At 43.1% G+C, this 19,866-nt stretch overlaps 1 protein-coding gene across 2 annotated transcripts in view; it reads left to right on the top strand.

Annotated features, from left to right (window-relative positions):
- Positions 1-19,866, top strand: part of SEMA5A (semaphorin 5A) — a 524,772-nt gene that overhangs the window by 165,909 nt on the left and 338,997 nt on the right. For both annotated transcript variants that reach the window (XM_037799396.1, XM_037799395.1), the window contains one exon: positions 8,070-8,270. In XM_037799396.1, the coding sequence (XP_037655324.1) occupies positions 8,147-8,270 (124 nt within the window). In that variant the 5' untranslated portion in view covers positions 8,070-8,146. The remainder of the gene's footprint in view (positions 1-8,069; positions 8,271-19,866) is intronic.

Below are 19,866 nucleotides of genomic sequence, written 5' to 3'. Positions count from 1 at the left end.
AAACTCCAATAACACTGCCCTTTGAAGAGAGATATAAAATAAGGTCACTAGAGCTAAAACATTATTGAAATGTATAAAACAGTTTAATGTTTGCTTTTTTCCATTTTATACCATGAGGTCATTTTCTATTGCCATAAAATTCTATCTCATCTGAGCTCAGATATGATGAAAATCTCTGGGTAGCAAAGCCAGCTTCTTAGTTACACAGCAGTGGCAGCACGGGAAAATAGCAGCAGTCGTGTTTCAGTTTCTTAAGGGCAGTTGGTGTTTTCATGTACAAATTCCTAAAAAATTCACAAATTCATTTTTTGTAACCCCCTCTTGGCTGAAACTTGGCAATCAAGTCAGATAGGTGAAAATAATACCAAAAGGATCTGATTTTTAAAAAGCGTACATAAGAGTTGAAGATACAATATGTTTGGTGAACATCCTGATTCGTTTTTTAGACTCAATGCAATAAGAAGGCAAACTTTAATTTCATGTTATTTCCCAGGGAATAAAAAGGTAGGTTATTGTTTTCCAAAAAGGTTTCGGAGACTCCATTTACTTGAATTCTGTGCATTTTCTTAAATTTTATTGTTTTATTGATTCTTCATTTAATCTCGTTTCCTGCTCAGTACTGTAGAGTATTGATTCTGCTGCAAAGAAAGAGCACAGATTCATTCAATACCTTCCTTCCAGCTCTGGGCTTTCATTCTTCTGGATCATTTATTCCGACTCCCCAGAACATTATACTGTGAACCCCTTCAGAAGCCACAACTTCTGTCTTCTACCTCCATTCAAAGGGATTTCCTCCATCCATGTTTGCTATGACTTTGCTCCTACTTCTCTTTTGTAATGATCAAAAACATAGTTTTTCATGTGCTGACTACTCTACCTTGTGAAGTGCCAGGACTGCTGTCACCTTTGTCTTTGTGTCCCTGTCTTGCAATTCTGTGCCGTGCACACAGAAGTGGGCTGGATGGATGATGAAGCATTCTAAGGCATCTCTCATTTCCGTGCTACAGGCTCATGCCTTATTATTTCCTCTAGAGATAAGACTGTGTTCCTGGGGGAGATTCAGGCCATCTGATCTGGTGTTCTCATGGGCTGGGTTTTACAGGGGTGAGCTGCAGACAGCATTGTGCGATGCCAAGAGCTAGAGACCAGAGAGTAGCAGTGCCCATTTGGCCATGGCCTTCAACTGTCTCACATGTGTTGTTTCATCTGTCTGAGCCTTAACTTTCTCAGCTGCAAATTGAGGACAAAGATTAGAGGACCTTGACTTCCCCTTCCACCTCCCAAATTCTGTGGGTCTTTGGCTCATTTCCTGTCTTAAATGAACTCAGCATCTAAAGCACTTCACAGCAGTGCTTGCACAGTGGCAAGGAATGGAATTATAAATGCTAAACAGAATATTGGCTTTGTTGTTTCTGATTCATTCAGATGGCTGAGTCAACATGCTTGAAAGCTTAAACTTGGGCCTATATGTGTTCAACACATGGAATGTTCACCATAAAAAGGAGAAGTGAGAAGTTAGGAGCATGAAAGGTGGTTTGACCATCCAAGGCAAACTGTGATTAGGAAGAGTGAGGTGACAGATGTACTGGGTTCCAGCTGCTGGGGTGGGCAGCCTCTGAGTGTGAGAAGAGGGAGTGGGAGGACCTGGAGCAGATGTGCAAATGAGTGTCCATGACACCAGCAGATGTGCAAATGAGTGTACAAGGCTTCATGTGAGGACCCGGACTAGACCAGAGGGGCTGAAGGGAAGGTTTTGCCTGTGGGAGTGGTGGGAGAAGAAGGGGGAGGGTTGTTGGCTCAGGGCATGGTATTTGCTTGGGAAAGCAGTGGAAGTGTGGTGGGTTGAATTATGTCTCCCCAAAAATATGTTTGAGCCCTAACCCCCATCCCTGCCAATGTGCTATTTGGAAAGAGGATCTTGGCAGATGGAGTCAAGTTAGGATGAGGTCATACTGGAGCAGGGTGGGTTTTAAGCCAAGGTGACTTACAAGAAGAGGATGTTTGGACACAATTTGCAGCTGAGGAAGTTAAGGCTCAGACAGATGAAACAACACACGTGGAGGCGGAGGTGGAAGAGATTGGAATGATGATGTCATAAGCCACGGAACGTCTGGGGCCACGAGAACCTGGAAGAGGCAGGGAAGGCTTCTCTGCTGGATCCCTGGGGGGAGCGTGGCCCTCCTGGCACCTACCGTTTGGACTTCTGGCCTCTGCAGAAATACCTTTCTGTTGTTTTACACCACCCAGGTTGTGTGTTTGTTAACACAGACTTGAGAAGCTAATGCAGGAGGAATCCTGAGGGCTTTTAAATAGTTTTGGGTATTTACCTGGCAGCCACCAATGGTTGTGCAATGAACACTGTGTTTGGCTGTGCCTGGGTGTGTATGTTTAGTGATTCTTACACAGTCCTGCTGTTTTCAGTTTGGGTCTGACATCAAGCCACGTGTGAGTTTCTCCCAATCCCCTAGAATAACGCTGAAAGGTGGAAAGAAGGACTGCACGTGGAAATGTTTCAGAGCTGTCAATGCCAGTCTCCTACAAATCGGGACAGTGTTTCTGAAGTGAGATTGACCAGGAATGTGTAATTCAGAGGCAGATGTGGAAGTCCCACCTTTCACACTGACTCAGCCCTTTGGAACTGTGGACTGTTGGCTGCCGGCGTGCGCGGGATTTGGCTTCCAGAATCATCTCCAAGGGCACCAGACTGTCCCAGCTGGCTCACGACTACTATGTCTTCTCCCCAGTGGTAGTGCTTGAAGCCATGGGGTAGGGGGCAGGCTCAGCAGGGTTTTAATGGACTCTCCAAATTGTGCCGACAGATCAGCCACATCCAACTACACAGTGGATCTAAGGCTCGGAGGAAACAGCCTCCCTTGAAAAGAATGACTTTAAGCCTATTTTGGATTTGCTTTTATTAATAACCGGTTAGACTGTTCCCTAAGCAAAACTTCTCATGGAAGCTTTCATTCTTTTGATTTCTTTTTTATCTGACAGCATTTTTTTTTCTGAAAGGAACAGTTATTTTTTGTTCCCTAAAGCCTATTCAGTTGCAGTGTGGGTGTGAATGGGCAATGTTATTTATTACACAAACACTTATATACACAGTTGTGCTTATTTAGATCGGGCTTATACAGAGTTCCTCCCACGTCAAGAAACTAAAACCAAGGCTTCGGGGGTTTTGAACTAGATGGAACAAAAATGCTTACATTTTGTAGCCCAAATTGGCCTTAAACTCTTCTTTAGGAAATCTTCATATTGGCACAGGTCAACTCACCTAATATATTTTTGATAATCCAGATGAAGTTAAAACAAGTTTTTTGACATTGACCTCTTGGAAACTGCTTCATAATCTATTTCCCAAATGTAGCAAATAGTTATAATTAATATGACTTTTTAGTTTTATTGAAATTTTCCAAAATGCTGTAGTACAAATTCAGTTGGATGATTTTACAGATGCATATTTTAAATACCCTTTTGAGTAGTAATATCTTAATTTTTAAAGACGGATAGATATTTTGGTACATAGGAATCCATGGTTCCCATCCAGGGGCAATTTGGCAATGTCTGGAGACATTTTCTATTGTAGTGAGTGGGGTTGCTACTGGCACCTAGTGTGTAAAGACCAGAGAGGCTGCTAAGGACCCCATAATGTACAGGAAAGCCTCCAGAAAAAAGAATTACCGGACTCAGAATAGTGGTGAAATTTAGCACCAAACTCTTGGTATAAATGTGCACCTCCTCCCACCTCCACCACCAGGAGGCTAGAGGTCAGCGGTTTAGTGGAGAATGGAATTGCACAATCCAGGAAGGAGAGACCTGCTCTTTAGAGCGGAGCCTATTTTAAATAAAAGACTGTTTAAGAAGGAGTTAGCGTTGCCTGGTAAGATGCTCAGAAAAGCCCATGCCTCTAAATGAAGACTAAGGATGCCCTTCGCTCTCACCTGACCACGATGAGTGTTTATAGTGGATCTATTTTAAGAAGACAGCTAACCTGTTATAGTCCGACAATTATAAACCTCTACAAATCACCTGTTCACATTAAATGTGCTTCCCTAAGTTTAACGTGGCAAACATGTAATTTCAAGGCGTCACCATTGCACTGTGTATTCCATTTTAGCTTCTTTTATTTGACATGGCATTTACCTTTTCTCTAATCATCTCTTTCCAGATCCAAAGGAAAGAATGTTTCAGGTGTTTCTGTTATTTTCCTCTGCCTTTCATTCAGGAGGCAAAGATGTAAGGTGTGAGCTAGAGTTGGGGCCCGTTGTAAACAGAGGAGAGTTCCAATGGCCAATCGGTCTGTAGAACGCATTTCATAGCCAACAGAAGGGGATTCCATGTTACTTTGAGCCTGACGCCTTGGAAAATTACATGCAAGAGAGGAATTTGCTCTTGGCCCCAGATGATTTGAGCTCAGTCTTGGCGGTTGAGAAAGTGCGTCTGTCAGTCCATCTCCGTGATGGAATATTGAGAGCCCTGTGGGTGCCTGGTGGGTGCCAGGTGCAGGTAATATAGTGCGTGGTCTCATACCTGGCACAGAGCTAGCATTTACTGAGAGTTTATCATTACTTTTGTCTTCCTTGTTATGTTGTTTTTATCAGCGCCGAGTTGTTTTGACATGGAGTGTGATAATGGACGTGCGGCCTTCCCTGAGTGGACTGGTGAGGGTGTCCCAACTGATCTTGCTCTGAATGTAGCTACATGACATCCAAAACATCTCCAACAGGTTTTATTCCATTTTAAGTTACATTATTTGATGAAATTCTGTGTCTTAAGTTTCAGGTTGGGGATAAGAAGTTATTGCTTTATGTGTTTACTTCTGAACTAGAAGTGGCCCTCAGTTTTGCAGACTATAGATCCTTCCCCTACAGTGAAAATTAATCCTGTTGATTTCAGTAACCCACAGCATCCCTTGTCCTGGGATGTCAATCCAGCACATCCACTGGACATCCTTTCCAGTGCTTTGTACCTGGCCAAGAATTACGTCCTGTTGGGCAGATGGGCCCCTGGCTCCGAGCTTTCCTCCCTACTTTTGCTCCCCTCTTTATGTTCAGTGACTCCATCTTTTGCTCCTACAGAAGCTACACTCTCACACTTTGGAGTCCTTCACTTCCCTTTCTTGTTTCAGTTGTTTCTCTACCTACCTTGGACTTTATTGTCAGGGGGTGTGTTCTAGAATCCCTCAGGTTCTTAGTGTCCCCAGCATTCCTTCTGCTTTGAGGTTCTTAGACATGGCGAGTCCCACAATGCACTTCCTTAAATCCACTCCACTATTGCTGCTTATTGCTGCGATAAATCCCAAACCTGTGTCATTTGGTTCTTCTGTAAATTCATACATGCATAGGGAGCCTGGTATGTAGTTGGCACTCAATAAATAGCGAATGAATAAGAGACTTTAAGCTTAGTTGGGTCTTAGGCTGCTTGCTAATCAGGTGTTGTGTTCATATTGCATTGACTCCCTTTCTACTCTTTAATTTAAACACTTCATTGTCATTACTTTAGCCTTTCAGAAAACCTTTCCATTTGCTTGATTCAAAATGTAGAGCCTGTACACCCAACTGTCTGTTTTCTCCACCTTGTACTCTTACCCTATATTTGTGTACACACTCCTTTGTAAAGAATACGTCTCTTTCTTCCTTTTCATAATAATATATTTTTTCGACCCTAATCCATTCTCACCTCGGTTCTTTCTGATTTATGTTTTCTTTTCCTTGGTTACCTAGCATTGATGGGAGCCAAACAGGTTTTATCTCACTTGTGCACGACCTGCTCCCTGCTAGGTTCTTTGCAATCTATATTGTTTCTTCTGCGTTCTGCTGAAATTGTTACCCCCAGTGTTGATTATCACCCGTCTTTTCACTAAAGCCAGAGTTCCTTGTTTGCCTCATCATATTGAGTTGACAAGGCCTCATTTTAAAAACCGTTGCTTCTCTACTTCATCCTGACTTGACTATAGTCTCTTGATTTTCCTCTGTCCTTTTCTTTCATCCTTCTCTGGCTACTATTTTTGGTTACTACCTCCAACCAAACAGCTCTCTTTAGCCTGTTTTTCTTTCCCTTCTTGCTTTCCCTTGGTGAATCTCAACCATGCCCATGATTTCAACCATTCCAAACATTGTACTCCATCTCTGAATTCTTCCTTCTGAGCCCCAGACCTGGATTTTCCATTGTCTGCTTCATTTCCCCAAAGATCTCATAGCATCTTAAATCCAACATGCACCAAACTAGTGATCTTCATCCAAACCAAATCCTCCTGTGGGTTCTCGTATTTAAATGAATGGCATTACTATCCTCATGGTCACAAATAGTCTCAATTTTGCATCCGTCTTTGCGTCTTTGCTGTCTGTTTTCCAAAATTTAGCAGAGTAGAACAACCTTTTCATTGTATTTCACGTTTTGGAGTCAAGACTTTGAGCTCAACTGGATGATTCTTCTGCTCCTTGTGCTGCCTACTGAAGTCACTCAGAGGGTTTTGCTTTGCTCATATGACAAGGACCTTGGCGGGAACAGCTGGTGAGCTGGCCTCAGTGGGAGCTGGTGACTGAAATGCTTGTATGTGGTCTCTCTAGTAAGGCAGTCTCAGGGGTCTCGCCTCCTGACAAGGGTCTCAGTGCCTGCAGGAAGGGTTCTAAGGGGGCAGGAAGAGGGCCTAGGCTTGGAAACTGGCACAACATCACTTCTAATGTATTCCGTTGGTCAGTACAGCACTGGATTCATGGGGAGGAGCAGAGAGCCACCTCTCAGTGGGAAGAATGTCAAGGAACTGGTGGCCATCTTCATAGACCATTCTCTTCCTTACTCATGAAATTTTGTGTTTGCCTTTACTTCTCATCCACACTGACACCACCTGAAGCCACAGCATCATTTTCTCTTCTGAACAATAGAAGTAGCTTTAAATGAACCTCTCCCACCTCTTTTTACCTGATTTCCTAGGTAACTATTGTGGAAATGATCTTAATGACTGTTTCTGTTACTGTTAATATACTATTGGTTGTTTGTTGCCTAAAAATAAAGACCTCTCACATTAGTATAATTTACCTTCCAAATCTTAACCCGATTTACTTTCTAAGCTGCTTTGCACTACTCACCTTCATGTTTCCTAGGGTCTGGGAAAAATACGATAAACCATTCCCAAACATGTTGCCTCCCCTCTCTTTTGCCCCTCAAGTGCATCTTTTCATCTTTTTCGCTTGACATAAAGTGCCCTTCCAGAAATCTCCATGCGTTGAAATTCTTTTTATCTTTCAGTATTAAACTCCAGTGTGAGCTCCTCCACAGACCCATCCTGGATCCCTCTAAATGGCAATCGTACTTTCTCTTAACTCCCATAGCACTCTTACTTCTTTTCAAGGTTTTATAACAACTTGTTTCACAGTTATTTTTACAAGCCTATCTTACTTTAAAGCTTATTAATCTTTTAAATTGTTCATCATCTTTAAAGTCTCACAGCTCCTGGCATAGTACTTTCATCTCAACGAGTAGGTGCTCAATATTTATTTTATTTGATTCACACGATCTACAGTCAGAAATTTTGCAGGCTGCTTGTCTATTAATTGGTTTTAAAGGCTCAATTCCCCAAACATGGAAGGTTTTTAAGATTTGGGGTAGCATGATAGCAACTGAATCATTGGTACAGTACAGTGGTATTATTAAATGGGGTTTGTTGGATGTTAGGAAAGGAAAGACAGGGATTCTTAGGGTTTCCGCCATAGATCATTCTGTGTCCAAGGGAGAACCAGTGAGTGATCACATGGATTAATCTGCATTTCTTAGGAGAAACTGTGGCAGCTTAGTAGAGTTTAAACATGGACATTCCTTGTTCTATCATTAATGGGGCATCTCATATGATCATTGGGAGGAACAGGGGTCTGTATTGAGACACACACACACACAAACAACACACACACGCGCAATCCGATATGTGACCTAGAAATAGATGTGTTTGTCTAAGCTCTCTTCTGTCTCTGCAAAGTATAATCTTCAAGTCAGCAGTGGGCTGTTACCCAGAGGCTGCCCACCAGAAAATCTGAGCTTGTATTAATCCTGCCGTCCTCTTGTGTGTGTTTCAGGCACGTTCCACACATGACGGGGAGACCAGCTGCCGTTTAGAAGACAAGTGCCCAGAGCCCACGGCCCCCTGACCACCATGAGGGGAACCTGCTTCGTTGCATGGCTGCTGTCCAGCCTGAGCCTGGGGACACTTGCTCAGCCGGTGGCACTTGATGTGGCCCAGTGTCAGAGAGCTGAGCACCCGCTCATTTCCTACAAAGGTAAGAAACAAGCAGGCTCTGGTTGCAAGGCCACCACTTCAGTGCAAATTCTGTGTTTGATGATAGAGGATGTCAGCAGCTATTACTTCATTATCTTACTCTTGTTTTTAGAAGAGAATGTGGAATCTTCTAGCACATGGATTCCATATCCAGAACTGATCACTTCCTCAGGAAGGATCCAAGATCAGGGTGACCAAGGAAAGAAACTTCCTATTTGAGGCTACTTTTTAAAAACATTATTAGACATTTGAACCACGGGGTAAAAATGTGACTCGAAAAATCACAGCAAAACCAAAGTAAAGCAAAAAATTCTACACTTTGGCATTTCCAAGCACAGTCTTAGTCTTACGACAAAGCTTACCTTGTTGTCTGTATCTAGCACAGCACGACAGACAAAATGGTTTTATTCATCAAGGGTCTCCAGCTATTGACAGGATTAAGGAATTCATCTATGCTTCTCTCATTTATTCTTTTTTTTGTCAAAATTTATTTGCACTTCATCACACTCCAGGCACACTAGGTGTTCAGGATGAAAAGAAAATTAGTTTTTGTGCCTGCCCTGAAGGGACTCACAATCAAGTGGGTGAGACTTTTAGACAGACACACAACAGTTATATCAGCATGCCAAATATAACTTAATTAGACCTTTTATTTTACTAATTCATTCAATAACTAGTTTTATGGTTTGTTATTTTTATCATGAAAAATTTCAAACATTTACAAAAATTGAAAGGAACACCTAGCTCCTACAATTTTCAACTCATGGCCCACCTTTTTTTTTTTTTTTTTTTCATTTAAATCCCCACCCATGCTCCACTTCATGTCCCCCAAATTAAATGAAGAAATCACATCATTTTATCTGTAAATATTTCAGTTCATATCTATCAAAAATAAGGAGTTCACAATACCATTATCATACCAAAAACCAAAAATCGATTCCATAAAACCATCAGATATCCAGTGAGTATTGAGAGATACTTAATGGTCTTATGAATACTTACACGTTAAAAAAAAAAAATCATTTTTATCAAATCAGAATCCAAATGCAGCCCATACCTTGCCATTGGTTGATATATCTCTTCAATCTCTTTTAGTTTTTTACCATTTTTGTTTGTCTTCCTTGCAAATTAATTTTTAAGGAAACTGTGTCTGTGTCCTGTAGTGTTTCTCCCAATCTGGGTTTTGTAAATTACATCCCTTTGGTGTCATTTAAATGTTCTTCTGTCCCCAACATTTCCTGTAAACTGTGTCGTAGCTGGTTCTGTGAGTTTCCATCCGGAGGCAGAGTGCTGAGTTGTGAAATTGGCAGTTGTTGATTGCTGCCTAAATCTGTTGATTCATCAGAAGCTACAGACCTGGGATCTTCTAATTTCACTCTTCTTTCTTCATTTATTAGCTAGAATATTTCTGTAATGAGTACCTTTCTCTCACTGGCTACTTGTGCATCTCATATAGGAAATAAGAGCTATTGAACAGCTTATAGAGGAAAGATAGAGTGTTTTTTTTTTTTTTTTGTAACCCCCCATCAGTCTCTTTTTTTTTTTTTTTTTTTAAGTTGGTTCTCTCACTTCATCCAAGGGGGCCAGTTGTTTTGTCCTATTTTGATTATTGGAATCATTATTGCATGGACTTAACGTATTTGATGTTTTTCAAGGCACTGCAGCTCGATGGTTTTAAGTGCTGTGATTGTTCCATTTCAGGCCTGTGGGAACCTCTTGAGGTTGACTCCCAGTTCTTTTGCCACAACCCTAGCAGTCGTTGATGGTGTCCTTGCTCTTTGGGATGAGATGTTCTAGGATCCTCTTATCCATTTCACCCCGTAGACCTGGGAATCAGCCATTGCTGGCTGATTTGTGCTCTAGGGTGCTCACAGTTAGGCCTTTTCATGGGATAGAGCAAGGGAAAATACTGTTAAAAATAAAATACACTGTGAGCTCCTCCTGACACCTCTCATTCATCCCCAGAACTCTAGGGATTCTCATAACCTTTCCATCTTTTACATATTTTTCCCCCAGGCACAGAATCCTTGGTCTCCACTGTGCCAGAATTACTCCTCTGCCTTTTCCCACAATACATGCTTGTTCGCTTCAGAATTAACAGTCTATACAAATCTTTGATTACTGAAAACACTTGATAATGATTTCTTTCTCTTCTCTTAGCCCTCAGGGTATATATTTCACTAAGGAATTAAAGCAAAATTACTGGTTTAAAACCACTTGAAATAATTTCCTTCTGTGTGATTATGCCACCAACTTGAAACCCAGTTAACTTAATTTGTTTCATTTGGCTTTTGATTTTTAGCAATTTAAAACATTTTCATTTGCATTATTATGTAATGTTTCAAAGTCAAATTAATGAAACTAGGGGTTTTCGGAGAAATCTGTCTTCTTTCCTCTGTTCTTTCTTTCCCTACTTTTGCTAGCCTTTTTCTTATGTTTTATGGTTTATGCTTCTTTTTAAATATAAACAAAGCAATAAATATTCATGCATATACATTATATACACGGGTGTATGCACACATATATAGTATAAATATATATTCACGCCCCCTCCCCCTTGGAAAAAGGAGTATATTTATGAACTTTTTTCCACCTAGCATTTTTACTTAATGATATATACTGGAGAGCACTTCCTAGTGGTATATAGAGATTTTTGTTCTTCCTTCTATAGCCACATAGTTCTGCACTCCAATTCCCCACTGAGAGATGTGTAGGTCGTTTGCCTCATGGAGAGTGCTAGAATGAACTGTGTGCCTCCTGCTAACATCTTTTAATGTTTTTGCAAGCGAGCCATTGGGATAGATCCCCAGAAATGACATTACTTGGTCAAAGGGTAAATGCATATGGGATTTTGCTAGATATTGCCCCATTCCCTTTTATAAAGGGTATGCCATTTTGCATTCTCATTGCCTTAACTACAAGTTCCTGTTTCCCTGTAACTTTCCAGCAGAGCACCCAATTGGGTTTTGAGATTTGTGTCAATCCCTTAGTTCATAAATGGTAACTCAGTGTATTTTTAATTTGCATATTTTTTAATTAAACAACAGACACTTACTAGGTGCCCATTATGTACCAGGATCTGTGCTAAATATTGATGAGCTGGAGGACAAAAGCACAGTTCCTGTGAAGGGATTTAGAATATATTCGGGAATATAAGCCGAAAGAACCATTGCGTCACATTTCATGACCATTTGCCCCAACAGATGTCTGTGCTGCATGGGGTGGGAGCCCTGGGGGAGGGCATCTAAACCAGGCTCCCGTAAGGATGGTCTCTAGGATAAGGCAATGCCAGAGTAGGTCCCAAATGATTCTTTGAAGGTGTTTGAGAAACTCCTAAACTCCTAAAGGGGAAAGTGTTCCAGTGAGGGGAAAACAGTAAGAGTATGAGTGCTGTATCCCCCTCTCATATACATTTAGCATTGGCATATTGCCTTTGTTACATTTAATGGAGGTATATTACAATGTTACTGTGTTATTTGCTGTCGTTAGTAGTATATTGTATTGTATGATATGTTATTTTTCTTTTTATCATTTTTTCTTATTGCTAAAAAAAAAAACAAAAACAATTTTTCTTGTAGTAAAACAAAACAAAACAAAACAAAAGACTATGAGTGCTAAAGTAATGGAGGGAGCACAGCAGGCCGTGGCAAGCACTAAGTCCTGAAGTCTTGGTGTCAGTTATGGGGGTGGAAGTAGAGAGAGACGAGGCTGAAGTAGTTAGTGGGGATTCCATAATGAATGACCGTAAAAGACATCTTAAGAAGTTCAGCTTGTATTTGGATAGCCTCAGCTGGAAGGGCGGCCCAGGGGTGCCAGGGAGGGGCCCGTTCTGAGTCAACTGCTGTGATCAAAGTGAATGATGATGAGGGGCTGAGGTACGGTGGTGGCAGGAATATAGAGAAAAGGGTGTGTTCTAGAAATTCCAGGGAGGTGCTATACTGGTGGTTTAATGGATGTAGGACAAGAGAGAGGAGGAAGCACAGAGTGTGAGCCCCAGGTTCTTGGATGTTGATTCCATATGGAATAAAGAAGGGGGTACAGATGTGTGGCGGTTGATCAAGCTGAGAGTGCCTGTGGCCATCAGGTGGGACCGCAGGGTTGAGAGCAAGGCATCGTGGGAGTGAAGAATGGAGAAATTTTGAAGCTGAAGTTGGCTGTCAGGGTGTCTGATGATGTAGGGTTCACGGCAGATGTGGCTAGAAGGTTCGGGTGACTATCTTGTCCTGGTTTCCCAGATGTCCGCACTGAAAGTCCTATGTCCTGTTCGTCTCCTTCCCAGAAGTCGTGGCCACAGTTGTATTTGCCAAAGCAGCTTCAGGCTGCAGGTGGGAGAAGAAATGAAATGGTGATGTGTGGCAGGGGACATGTGAGGTGAGGAAATAGACAAAACGGGAGAGAAGTACCGTCTCTGGCAGGCAGGGGCCTGAGGGCAGCTGCTGCATCATCCTCCACTGGCGATGGGAAGGAGCGTGGGCTTCATCAGGAGGAGGCTGAAGGGAGAAGAGAAGAGAGAGGAGAAGATTGCTGAGGCGGAGTCCCGGGGGCTGTGGGTGGGGTGGGACACTGGGCGCAGCTGGGGGATTAGCTTACAGGAAGCCGGTCCCACCTCCAGGGAGCCTGGGGGGAGGGAGGCTGGGGCACCCAGGATGCAGGGCGGCCGGAGTGGGACGCAGATCCTGAGGCCCTCCCTCTGGACTGGGAGGGAGTAAGCAGGCAGGCCACGGGCCCAGAGGACGGCGGCTTCAGGAAGGAAGTGCTTCTCTGAAGACCAGATAAAACTGCTGAGCAAAAACTCTTGCAAAATTCCCTGTGGATGTTGGGGATCCAGTCAGGGGTCCTGGAAATGGCTTGTGTTACAGCCGGGTGGGTGGTCCCTGCTATGCTCTATGAATACTTTTTGCAACGCTTGACCCTCCAAGAAAGTTTCAGAAAGAAGGGTCGAACACTAATAAAGGAGAAATAAATGAAGAGCTGGGTAATCTTGATCTTTTTAAATCTCGATTTCCATGTACATGCAAAATTTCATGATTTAGGGATCCCCTTTAGCGTCGTTCTGCACATGGTTCGGCTAATGAAGTGGGCCGAATGCTCAAGTGACGTCTTAATCCTTCTAGGCACATTTTATCGAAATCTTGATTCAGTTTTCCTGGCTAGGCAGAAAATGTCTGGCAGGATCTTTTTTTCCCCGCCTCAGTAAAATATTTGCCACTGTGGGGCTCCTCCCGTCTGCCAGAGTTCATTGTCAACACGCTCTAACAGCTTGCTGTGTTTGCAAGGTTACTCGCTTGCCTGCATGTTCTGAAATATTTATCCCTGATTGTGCAGCGGCTGCTCAAACACCCCGACGCATTAATGGAGACGCCATTCACACTTATGTCCTTGTCGTTTGCTTAAATGTCTGTTCCAATAAAGAGGGGAAAGGGGACCTGTCAAGACAGCTCGCTTCTCCCAGGCTAACCGAGCCTCATAGATGAGCGTTCAATGTTTAATGTCGGCTTAAGTTGACAGAGCCGTGTTCTGCTTACGTTTGTTTCTTGATTAAAGTTTGTGCAGCATTCTTGCCATTTAGAGAGTAAGCTTGAGTTATTGGAATTGGCTTATGGGAAGCAATTTCCGCTTACATTTGGGAGGACCACGGTGGGGCGAGGCGTGCCCCCTTCGGTCCTGCTTTGCCTTGGAGTTTAGTATCATGGACTAATTTGGAGGCCTTTCTCCAGGCCGTAGCTGGAAGCATTTACTGTTAATGTCTGAGATTGTTTCTGCCATTGATTATCGCTCCCTGCCCACTGCCATCTTTATGCCCAACTCCTTAATGTTCACGTGGAATGTCTTTCTACTTAGGCGTTCATCGATTGCCCTGAGAATGGTTTTGGAACTTGGGGGCTCTTGATTGGAGATTAGCTATGCTTGGCCCCAGAGCTTAGGAGGGCATTTGGGAGAGTGGGGGGAGGGGGTGGTGGCTGTTCCAGCTCAGACCACCAGGGGGCAGGCTACGGCGTTGCATTTGGCCTCTGCTGCCTCCACTCAGGGTCTGAGAGATACACGATTAAAGTGCCCAAGTTACCACTAATGTGAACACTTATTGTAGCATATAGCGGACCTAGAGATAAATAGCAGTGAGTGAAGGGGGAGCAATAATCTAATAAGAACAGTTAAGATGTTGAGGGTAATCTTAATGATGTGGGAACATTCAAGAATGACTATGGTTTGTTAAATTTTTTTGTAGTATGATAGGAGCATATTGGAAGCAATGAAGTTGTATCAGTTATATCAATGAAATTATGTCAGGATATTTGTTTTTCCTGTTCCTCTGTTTCACTTTATCTGGAATTTTTTTTTTTTTTTTGATAAATAAAGTTAATTAAAAAAAAAAAAGAAAAAGTTTCCAGTGTAGGATTTTAAACTTGGGTTCTCTTCCCAGGCTGCAGTTTTAGGAAGGAGTGCGTGTTATAAATCCTGTATTTATCTTTTGAACAGTGTAATTATAGTCCCTTATATTTGGGTGTGTTTGAAAAGCATTGACTTGTTAAACATCAACATTAAAAACATATGAGAGGCGGACTATTTTCACATTGAGCTCTGAACCCGCTGCCGTTCAGAGCAGCTCCTGAATCCAGTCAGAGATGCTCCTGAATTCAGGGCAGTGTGACTCGACTTCCCCACCCTGTAGGTAAGCCCCGTAATAAAAGCTCATGTCTCAGAAAAAAACAAACAAAAAGCATGACAGGTGTTCTGATCTGCGGGCTGTCCCCATGGGGGCTTACTGGAGCTCCAGCCCTCCTGCCTCCTCGGAGGCACTCACTTTCTACCAGTCCCCGAGGTGGCCTGCACCCCATGGCCCTGCTCCCTGCTGTCCCTGCCCATTTTCTGCTTTCTTCAACTCCTCCCCTGACTTCTGCAGAGGCCCTGGGGCACTGACGGGGCTCAGCTGGAGAAAGCAGAACCGTGGCAGCCTCGGGGACCCCCAGGCAGAGTGAACGACAGTCTCTTAGATGGCAAGGGTGGGGACATGGAAGGGAGCCAGGGGGTCCCCCAGTTCCATGTATGTCCCCCTGCTCCATGCATCTCCCATGACTCCATACACGTCCCCTGGTGCAGTGCATGTCCTTTAGCACCACGTGTATCCCTGTGGCTCCCTATGTGCTCCCAGGCTTCGTGTGTTTCCCCGGCATCATGCACGTCCCCGGCTCCACGTGAGTCCCCCAGCTCCATGCATGTCCCCCAGCTCCATGTGTGTTCCCCGCTCCGTGTGTGACTCCTGGCTCCCTGCATGTTTCCTGGGCCTCCATTTTTCTCTCTGAGTTTTGGTGGCTAATGCCGCACTCACTCACCTGGAGTCATGGCATGGGCTGGACGCGGCCTCTTCTCGGGGAGCCTGGCCTCAGTTGGCTTAGGAGGGGCTGCTGGAGATGGTTTCTAGTGTCCCTGTGTGATTTTGGGGTCCTTGAATAAATAAATCTTGAATGAAGTTGCTTCAAGTGTTTCTCCTATCTGTCTAGTTCCAGGTCTTCCATTTTGACTTTTATAAGTCATAAACACTTGTGATTGCCTGACAATGGCCATTTCCTCATGGAAAAATTAGGAAATTTTGTTTCAATTAAAAATAGATCACGTGAAATTAATTTTAAATTTTTGTTTCAATATTTCATATGAGTCTGATGAAAATATGGCAAGACACTGCTAACTCTCAAAAATTGTCTTGAATGCAAAATTTTTTTTTAGAGAAACTAAAATTTACATAAACCATGTGATTCTTTCCGGTTTGACAACAGGATAAGAGTTCTCCTCCTGTGAGTACCTGGGGACAAAAGTGTTTTCATGGACCCTTATTAAGTCTTTTGCTCCATAAGTTATTTGACTTTACTGTCCTGAATATGACTAACTATTTTATATAATATAATATCAGAATCACATGGGCAAAATATTTGAATCTATTTGCAAATGAATCAACTAAGGTAAAAGCATACTGCCTTTTTTTTTTTTTTTTTACATTAAAAACTGCATTTGGGGAGACATTTCTGATTTCAAAGACGTTTTGATTTCACCAGTTTGCTATCCAGATGAACTAGAATATGAAAATATGATCCAACTTTCCAACCATGATGTCGGTATATAATGATTATTCATGTGTGCAGAGAATAGAATAAGGAGTTAGCAGAAAACATGAAATGCTGTGTGCTCTGCATTGGGGAAATTGAGTCCATTGACTAGATTGCACTTTTATGGTTTTAGTGATTTTTGACTGATGAGAGCTGAGAGGGTCCCTTTTATCAGTTGTGCATTTTTTTCATAAGCAATGATTAGCTCTAAGCATGATAAAAATAATTTATTGAATTTTGAAAATTATCAATAATTTTTGCTTTATGGTTTGTGTTCTGAAATAATTTACAAGATAGAGCATCTATATTTTATCTTAAGTTCAAATTTTAAATAGTTTTGTTGATTTGTCTCATTGGGGACATATCTTTTTTATTATTTTAAGACCTCAACTGGAATACTTTATAAGTGACGCAGTTCAATGTGATCATATCAAAACTGGGAAGATGTTTTAGTGAAGTTATTGTCAGGATTCTGGTTTGAAACTGTAATTTAATTTGGCCTCAAATGGTATGTTATTGTATTTTATTGATCTTTAAGCACATTGTAGTCTTTCTAAGCATTGAATGGATAATCCCTTCATTTCTCTCACTGAAAGTAGATAAAAATCTTACCATTCTTATTTTTTCTAAGAAGGAGGAGTTAGAGATGAAATATAGGGTGGGTAAAGTTTTAATTAGATGGTTTTTATGTCCTTTTGACTCTGCCTAATATCAAAGCAAGGTAAACAACCCGGGTTGCATTTGAGAGACAAAGCACGGTACCAATTCCAGCAGATAGCAGTGCTAAAATTTCCCCGTTACCAATACGACAAATAAAAGAATTCATTGCAATTTCTTACTTTTATTCAGTTGTCTACTAATTTATTCAGTATTTACTGTCTTGGCACAATGTTTCTTGGTATTGAGTGAAGAATGGCCAGAATGAAGACTCCGGCCCGAGAAGCAATCACTGCTGAGTTTCTTCTTTGCATCCCAGTTCTCCCATGGGAGGCAGACACAGCTACTGCAGAACCCAAAGAATGCCCTCCACGAGCCTGGGAGCTCTCCCACCCACTGTCCAGGACAGTGCTGGGCTCGGAGTATGCAGTGACCCTGCGTGCTGAAGCCCCCAAAAGAACAGATCCCTTCTGTTCCCCGTATGACAAAGTCCTGGGAACGTTATTTGACCATGCTCACCTTGTGAACCCCTCTGGGCAGTGTGTCAGATCGACCCCAAACCCTATTAAATAAAATCCATGACTCAAGGCCCGGACGTGCAACGGCTGGCAAAGTGCAACTGGTAGCACTCAGGAGGTGGTTAATGATCGTCACTCTTGTTTGTAGTTCTGATTTTTGCACTCAGTTGTCTGGCTCAGTACCCTGAGGACTTTAACTCATGCTTGTCTGAAGATAAAAGCAGAAGTCCAGTTCATTGGTACAGCAGTCGATATTTATTGAGTGCACATATGTGCCAGGCATTTTTAGTCACCGTGGTTACCCTAATAAGCAAAACTGATCTGAATCCCTGCCTGCACTGAGTTTACAGTCTATTAGGAGAGATAGAAAATAGTAAGATGATATTATAGATTGAATTGTGTCCCCCAAAATGATATTTTGAAGTCCTAACCCCCAGGACTTGAGAACATGATGTTATTTGGAAACAGGGTCTTTGCAGATGGAACCAGGTCAAGATGAGGCCATCTTAGTGTGGACGGGTCCCTAAATCCAGTGACTCGTGTCCTCAGAAGGAGGGGGGATTTGGAGACAAGCACATGGGGAGGGTGGAGACAGAGGCGGAGACTGGAGTGATGCAGGGTCAGCTAAGGAGCGCCAAGGATGGCTGGCAGCCATCGGGAGCTGGAAGAGGCAGGGAGGGATCCTCCTTACAGGCTTCGGAAGGAACATTGGCATGTGGACACCTTGATTTTGGACCTCTGGCCTCCAGAAATGTGAGATGAATTCCTGTTGTTCTCAGCCACCCAGTCTGTGGTTGTTTGTTAAGCAGCCTTGGGAAATGACTACAGATAGCTCAGAATCATAGACGGCATGTTAGATCATGATGAGGGCAGAGGAGAACAAATAAAGCAGGAAATTCAGGGTTAAGTGTGGGGAGGGTTTACAATCACTGGGGCTGGCCATTTCCCTGTTGTCTCTCAGCCCCACAGCTGCCCATTTTGACTGCTGTCAATATTTATCGAGTACATGTCATGTGCCCCAGGGAGTCAGCAGTCTCTATTTCTCTGGCTCCCATACAGTCTGGATTCCTGTTAGGATGTGCGAAAGGGAGTGTCTTAGTTTGCCAGGGCTGCTATGACAAATACCACACAATGGGATGGCTTAAACAGTGGGAATTTATTGACACACATATTCCAAGCTGGATGTCCAAAATCATGGCGTCTAAGGAGCCATGCTTTCTCCGCAAAGCCTGGAGCATTCCAGGGCTGGCTTGCAACAGCCCTTGTGGTTCCTTGGCTTGCATCTCTGTCTCCCATCACAGGGCCATCTCTCTCACCTCTCTGGCCTTCTCGAACTTCTGGCTTCAGTTTCTTCTCATGATAAGGCTCACCAGCAGTAGGTCCAGAGTTGTGGGTTGTAGCCCAACTTACAAGCAGTTCTAGCCTTTGTATAGCTTGAATTTTTCCTTCTTGCTTTCCCAGGCCCATCCTGCGTGCTTTGCTTTTTCAGTTCTTCCAACACATTACAGCCACTTCCCTATATTACATTTTCTCTGTTTGATCTACCTGGATGGTTTCTGTCTTCCTGACTGGATCCTGATTCCTACTGAAGGATTCATTGAGACAGGACTTAAAGGAGGTAAGGGATCAAGCCGTGTGGATAATTTGGAAAGAGCAGTCAAGGCAGAGGACAGAGCCACCCCGAGGAGGGTGGTGAGAACTGAGGTCTGGGGCCAGATCCCGTATGGCCTTTGGGAGCGTTGGCTTTTATTTTCAGTGAGATTGGAAACTATTTGAAGGTTTTGAGTAACAGGACGTGATCTAACTTACGAGTTCATGTGATCACCCTGGATGTGGTGTTAAAGATAGACCCAGTTAGAGGGAGGGTGCAGGGCGGGGAGACAAGTTTGGGGGCTGGCGAGTCATCCAGGCCTGAGATGAAGGGTTGGCTGGGAATGATCTGGCTTCATGAGGTGTTAGCAGCGAAGTTGGGGAGCAGTGGTCATGTTCTAGATATTACGCAGGTTGAGTCAGAAGTGTTCTTTTCAGATTCTCTGAAAGAGGAGGGTATGAAGGACCCTAAGGCTTTATTAAATTTGAGAAATTGGAAAAGTGGAGATGCCATTTACTGAGATGAGGAAGAGTTGCATTTGCGAGGGAGTTCAGGAGCTTTGATTTTGGAGATGCTGAGTTTGAGATGCATCTTTGAAGTCCTAGTGGAAAGGTCCAGCAGTCAGTTGCATGAACAAGGCTGGAGTTTGGGGACGTGTTCTTGGCTGGAGATCGCCATCTGGATGGAGGTGGGCGTTAGCATCTAGCTGGCATTTAAAACAACAAGACTGGA

Source organism: Choloepus didactylus, chromosome 11, assembly GCF_015220235.1.
Source record: "Choloepus didactylus isolate mChoDid1 chromosome 11, mChoDid1.pri, whole genome shotgun sequence".
Lineage (NCBI taxonomy): Eukaryota > Metazoa > Chordata > Mammalia > Pilosa > Megalonychidae > Choloepus > Choloepus didactylus.
Note: the sequence above shows the minus strand (reverse complement) of the source record. Positions and strands in the feature narration are given on the sequence as shown.